Source organism: Geospiza fortis, unplaced genomic scaffold (assembly GCF_000277835.1).
Source record: "Geospiza fortis unplaced genomic scaffold, GeoFor_1.0 scaffold27, whole genome shotgun sequence".
Lineage (NCBI taxonomy): Eukaryota > Metazoa > Chordata > Aves > Passeriformes > Thraupidae > Geospiza > Geospiza fortis.
Genome location: NW_005054329.1, coordinates 1,545,101 through 1,551,402, shown reverse-complemented (window position 1 = coordinate 1,551,402; position 6,302 = coordinate 1,545,101). Strand labels below are relative to the sequence as shown.

Here is a 6,302-nt window from a genome sequence, read left to right as displayed (position 1 = left end):
CTTCACGGCCACGGGACAACGCCCGGCAGCCGCCGACCCGCCTGCTTTGGTTATCATCACACGTAGTGTAAGACTTTTGCCCAGTCAGTGAAGAGGTAGCTAATGCTCAGTCCATCGATTATACAATCTCAAAGGAAAGGCGTCCGTCCTGCCTTCTCACCCCTTACCAAGTCGGGAGGCACGACTATGTCCCCCTCTTTGTTTATAAAAATTAACATTTAACGTGACTTTAGAGTTCTCTCAACAGTTTCAGTTTGTATCACATTTTGATTCTCCCTCCTCACTTTTATTCTTGCCAGTGACTCCAAAACCATAATCAGCCCCACACAATTAATTTCTACGTTATTTCAACAAAAGTTCAGCGGCAGCTAAGTTTTGCCAAAAACCTAGGGGAGAGAAAGACTGACACTTCAAATTCATCAGTTACTAACTTGCAAAACATGTCTTCTAAAAGAAAAATAAATTAAGGAAAGACTCATCCCTGATCTATGCAGGAGGCTGTGCAGTTGCAGCACGTGCTGCAGAAACACATGCTACACAAGCTACCATCACTCAGAGAAGTGGTGAGCCCAAACCTCTGGCAAACCTAAATTCTAAAAATTCCTTCTTCTATATAATATAAATAAATAAAATGCCAACTTAAAAAAAATCCTAATATACTGAGGAGTTATTAAAATACTTTTGTAATAGACTTGAGTTATTTTTAGGATATGCAGGAAGTTGTACAGCACATTAAGTTGTGAGACTATCCACTTACCAGCAAATGGTATTCTACACAGTAACACACAGATTATGATAACTGCCATAGTCCTCATCTGAATATGCAGCATCAGTAGCAACAACCAACAGATCTAATCTTTCACTACTCGGGACATTGCAATGAAGACAACATTTTACATACATGGACAATTAAGTTCATCTTACTCTATAATTGAGCTGCCTCTGCATATTCCATTTATCATAATTCTCACTCCATCTTAATCTGTAATTCAGAGAAGCAGCATTAGCCAGATTTTGCTTTCCTATTACCTCTTCTATACTCTTCACTTGTCTTCCCATATAGGGGCAAATTCTAGATGAACTCTACCACCAGTGCACTTTGCATTGGGGTATTGCCCTCCGAGCTCCAGCGTTTCTGGAGTCACACAGCCATCTCCTGCATAAATCTTTTGGTCTGCACCCTTTTGCCAGGCCAAAAGCAGACATTAGTAAAAGTCACTTTTCATGCAACAGATGTGTCCATTTTCAGTGAAGAAAGTCTTCTGCATTTCTGCTTTTTCCTATTTATTTATGCTGTGCTCTTGCGAAACACCACAGCAGCCTTTAATTGAGCAGCCCAGCAGTCTTGGCCTCCTCAGCCGTCCAAATCACCACAGCACAGGGTGGACTGAATACCTGTGCATCTTGACCAAATGATTTCTTTTGTTTCTTAGGAAACTCCTTGTCTCTTCATATCAGCTTCAAGTCACCCACAGCTACTTCAACAAGCTGTATTCTCCTTACAGTAACATTACATCTTCATAATTTCACAAAAACCAAAACTTTCCAGATAGACAAAACTTTAAATACTGTCCATTTTGCTGCCACGTTTTCTAACACTTGTGCAGTTGTATTCCTTTCTGTGGCAGAAGACCATTTTCTTTTTTGTGTCCATATTCATATTGCCTTGGATTGTTCACTAGTACCTTACAGCATGCTGACCTGGCTCTCCAAGCTCTTGTTCTCCATGTCTATCTTCATTTTGGCATAGCACTATAACTTATTTCCATTTAGTGAATAATAGATTATCAAAATGTTTGAACAATACAGAAGATTTTGCCTGAAGACAGAATGCAAGTGTCAGATTCAACTGTCACGGACAAATTTAGTTCAAAACAACTCTGAAAGTGGGTGGCTTCAAGAGGAAAACAGTTCTTCCCATGCAAACCTATCTTCTACCCCAGCAACCTGAACAATAATTTAAAAAGTCTCAAATAGTTAGACTTTAGGCCTAAATATATTTGCTACAACTTGAAAGATGAATGCCCTGATGTAATTTCCTTTGCTTACTTCATAGCTGTCCATGTAAGAGTTCGTGTAACAGTCAAGTGCAGTAGTTCAAGAACTCAATTGCAAAAACTGATTCACAGAATCACCTTCTTTTTCTACTTCAAAGTATGTGGATTTCTGAAAACGTTCTGCAACATTCACATGTTTTAACGTCCATCAGTGTAATATCTGCATAAGGAAATCCTGACTTCTACACACACAGAACTGAAGAGCAAGACCAACTTTTGATAATGACATACACAACACTTTTTGCTCTACACACCTTTGGTCATACCTGTTTACATTTTTAACCATACAATAGCAGCCTTTCACCCCCACCCCTCATTCAAACACACCAACAGTACTATGTTTAGGTAGGAAGCATAATCTCAGCCTCACGGCAAACCTTGTGGAAAAGAGCTGCACTGGAAGAAATCCTTATTCCAAACACAAACAGCAGTTCTCTGCCGAGGATCAGCCATTTGATTATTAGTCTATGCTACACTTCAGTACTAACAGTGCTGTACTACTGGGAATGGTGTGCCTCAGATAAATTAAGCTTCTTTCAGCCTGCCTGGGATGCAGATAATTCCACAGCACTTCTGAGAAGCAGTATGGGGTAATCCCAGAATCCCAATTAGCATGCCATTCCCGCTACATTTGATGTTTAAGGCGCTATACAAGAGGTATTGCTGAGTACAGTCAACAGCTGATATATTAACCTATAGAAATTGTGCTACCTATACCTCATCCTAGGATCTGTAAAACACTAATGGTCACTTCAAAAAAGTTCAAGAAATCAAAAAAATTTATGTTAAGTTCTTATAGCAGGTATTTTTGTTTAAAGTTAAGTGACACGTGGCCCTTATTAGACATCAAGGAGAGACATACAAGAACTAAGGAAGGAAAAAAAGCAAAAAAAAAATCGTGGAGTTGTTACACATTGCAGCTTTAAAAAGATTCTTTTCACAGTGTCAAAAAGCAGTATTTCTCCACTCCAGCTTTGCTCTAAACCCAACAGCTGTTGTGGTTCGTGATGCAAAACTTAGGGAAGATGGAGGATAACTTTTAGCTTTGAAGTGTTTAGCTTGTCTCAGTACATGCACTGGCGAGTGCCCTTTAAAAATCCCAGGTATGCCAGCATAAGAACAGGTCACATTTGCACTCCAGGCACCAGCATCTCACATTCCAGAGCTGCAATTTATCCTCAGTTTGAACAGCTCTGTGCAATGATCAGCTAACCCTGCCAAATCATTTAGGGTTTCATCTTTTCATAATGCATGTTGAGGTTAAAAACCCTGAGAGTTTTTAAGAGAGCATTGATTGGCAGCAGAAGTTTCTTGAAATAGGTTTAGAAAGGGCAAAAAAGTGACACAAAAATACTTCATTTCAACTGCAGGAGTCTAGGGGTAAGATCAGAGAAAGGTAATTTTAAGAGGTAAGTTTAAATTTGAGTATATGGAGTGTTTTCAGTTATCCAGTGCCTTTAAAAAAGGGTTATCTCATACACTTGTCCTCTTTGCTTTCCTCCATCTGCCCAGCCACAGAGAGGCCTCTAACTGCATAGCAGATGGTTTACTTGCAGCCCACAGCAACAGTCTTTCAAAAGGTGTTAGTCTTGAGTCTCCTAATCAGAGAGAAATGAAACAATTAACCCCTTAATCCACAGTAGAGACATAGAGAGAAACCTGAAGGAGGATTGCTATTCACAGAAAATATCAAGTAAGACTAAGAGCGATGGCTGAAGACCTGCCAGGTTTCCCAATCCAGCCATCTGTAGCCTTTCAGAGCACACCACTAGTTTAGGGAAGAAGCCAAACCAATGGTTGGCTCCTCTCAGTCACGATCCCTACACAGGGCGAGTTTTAATTGCTTAATTGACGCAGGTACTATCGTTTCTTAAACCGAGCACGGCCTGAGGCAGCTTCCCTGCATCCAGTACCTGGCTGGCATCAGCCTGCTGACAGACCTTACTGTCTGTAGCAGCGCTACACGTGAATGAATCGAAGTCCACTGTTATGTCTTGCACGTTTCTTTCATTGGCATTGTCAAAGCTGTTTTTACCATGCAGCTGTTTGAGGTGTTTCCTCAGAACGGGCTTATGGGCAAAGACCATGTCACAGTAGTTACACTTGTGGGGCTTGTCCCCACTGTGCAGGTTGAGGTGGTCCTGTAAGGAACATTTCTGAGAGAATGTTTTCCCACAGATCTTACATTGGAATGGTTTGATGCCTGCGTGCACTCTCATGTGCCGGTGGAGATTGCCCTTCTGAGTGAACGTCTTGCCACAGAGCAGACACATAAATAGTTTATGCATCTTTAAGTGGTTAGCATAGTTTTCCAGATGCCGAAATACTCTTGTGCACTTTGGACACTGATGGTGCCACTGGAGGCCTTTGTCTATCCCTCGGTTGTTAGGCCCAAACATATCTTTAGAGGCCAGGATGATGTTATCGCTGCCGGCGTACGAAAGGGCGTAGTTGTGGAGGTGGTTTTGCTCTATTTCACTTGCTCTGTTCTCAACAGTGGAGTTGATAAGAAAGTGTTGAGGCTCTGAGGAATGCAGTGCAGTTTGTTCAGAAGAAATAAACTGATTCTGATCCTTCTTATTCCTAACTTCTGTTACCTCCCCAATGGACTCCACCTTGATGATCTGGATATCACTATCCTCCATGTCCATGCTGTCTTCTGAAGGCTGAATACAAGGCGAGTCCTGCTGCAGAGAGTCATCGTCACCCTGATGCTCCTTCAGCTCAGAAGAGTCGCTTTGCTGTTCGCACTCTTTGCTCTCCAGCGGCTGCTTGGGTTTGATGAACTTCCACAGGGCCTGAGTGCACCGTTCCACGATGTGGCTCATCTGCAGAAAGCTCGCAGCAGTCAGGTAGTTCACCAGCTCCATTTCAGGGAACTCCAGAGTGCCACTGTAGCAAGAGAGAAGCAGCTGCCTCCCCACTTCTGAACTCTGCAGGATGGAGATTTTTACATCTCTGGAGTCGTTCAGTAAGAACTGATCTCTTAAAAAAGGAGAGCCAGCGGCAAAGACAATTTTATGCCCGTGAACTTCAACATCATCTATATGGACCACGACATCACAAAACTTGTTTTCTTCCCTCAGTTTGTTCATTTTCTGTAACATTGAATCTCCATAGTTGTCAAACTTGAAATGAAGAATATCTGATCTTTCTGACATTTTGGCACACCTAAGGAAAAGCAGCAGAGAAAAAAACAAACAATGAGTACTTTTTGTTTTCTAAAAGGTAAGTTAGAAAGATTTAAAGTAATAATATAGGTACACACTGAAGTCCATTACAAGTAAGAAAAAATTCAAGTTTACATCTCACATACAATAACTTTTACCTTTTTTAAATGTAATGAAGCCTGAATATGAAGTGGAGGTGCTATGACAAAAATCCTCCTGAAGCAATATCCTAAAGAGTTAGGATATACAGGGAAACTGTATTTTTAGCAAGCTTTGGGTTTTGCAGCACTGGGTTGAACACATTAGATTGTCTTTAGAGTTCTCCTGCAGGATTTGGTTTGTTGTGTGTTGTTTTGGCTTTTCCTAAGATTACAGTAAAAAATCTTCACAATGGCCTCTGCTAGGCTCCCTGTTTTGAATATCTGGGGAGTAAAGGAAGCCTTGTGCCTAATCCTGTTCTTTGGAAGATCACTCCTCTAGGAAGTTTGTTCTTGTTTTGATAGGACTTGGAATGAAGAACAGCAGATCTTCCATAAACCAAATACCGTTCTTTCAACAGTTGCTTTAAGACGTTATAAGACTACACTGATTCTGGATGCAATACTGCTCACACAATCCTGCCAAAGCACTAGGATTGCAGGAAGTGAAGAAATAACAGGAGACTAAATGATGCAAGATTTGGTTAGATAAAATTACAAAACAAAGCAAAACTTACACCTCCCAACTATTACAAACACCACATAAAGCTCGAAAGGAAGCTTTGAAGTTTACAGATAAAAGCAGATAGTGCTCTCTTGGGGCATGAAGTGTCAGCTGAATGTACACACAAGAATGGCACTGTGCCACATGAGACAACTATTCAAAGAATATTTTTGGAAGCATCTGTCAATAATCAGGGCTTTTTCAGTTTGCAGCTCATACAGCATTTGGAGACATGACCTCCTCATTGATCACACCCATCAAGTGTATGGCATGCAAAAATTAGGGGAGGATTTCAGAAGACTTCAAAAGCCAGGAACCAGGGAAAGTTTGGAAGCAGGGGGGCATCGTTCTGCACTACAACCAGTTCTGCTGA

The 6,302-nt window shown here is 41.1% G+C and overlaps 1 protein-coding gene across 1 annotated transcript; it reads right to left on the bottom strand.

Annotated features, from left to right (window-relative positions):
• Nucleotides 1-2,847: 2,847 nt before the first annotated feature.
• ZBTB26 (zinc finger and BTB domain containing 26) lies at nucleotides 2,848-5,224 on the bottom strand. Its single transcript, XM_005421240.2, has one exon. The coding sequence runs from the start codon at nucleotides 5,216-5,218 to the stop codon at nucleotides 3,902-3,904; it is 1,317 nt and encodes a 438-aa protein (XP_005421297.1). The 5' UTR covers nucleotides 5,219-5,224; the 3' UTR covers nucleotides 2,848-3,901.
• Between the last annotated feature and the right edge of the window lie 1,078 nt (nucleotides 5,225-6,302).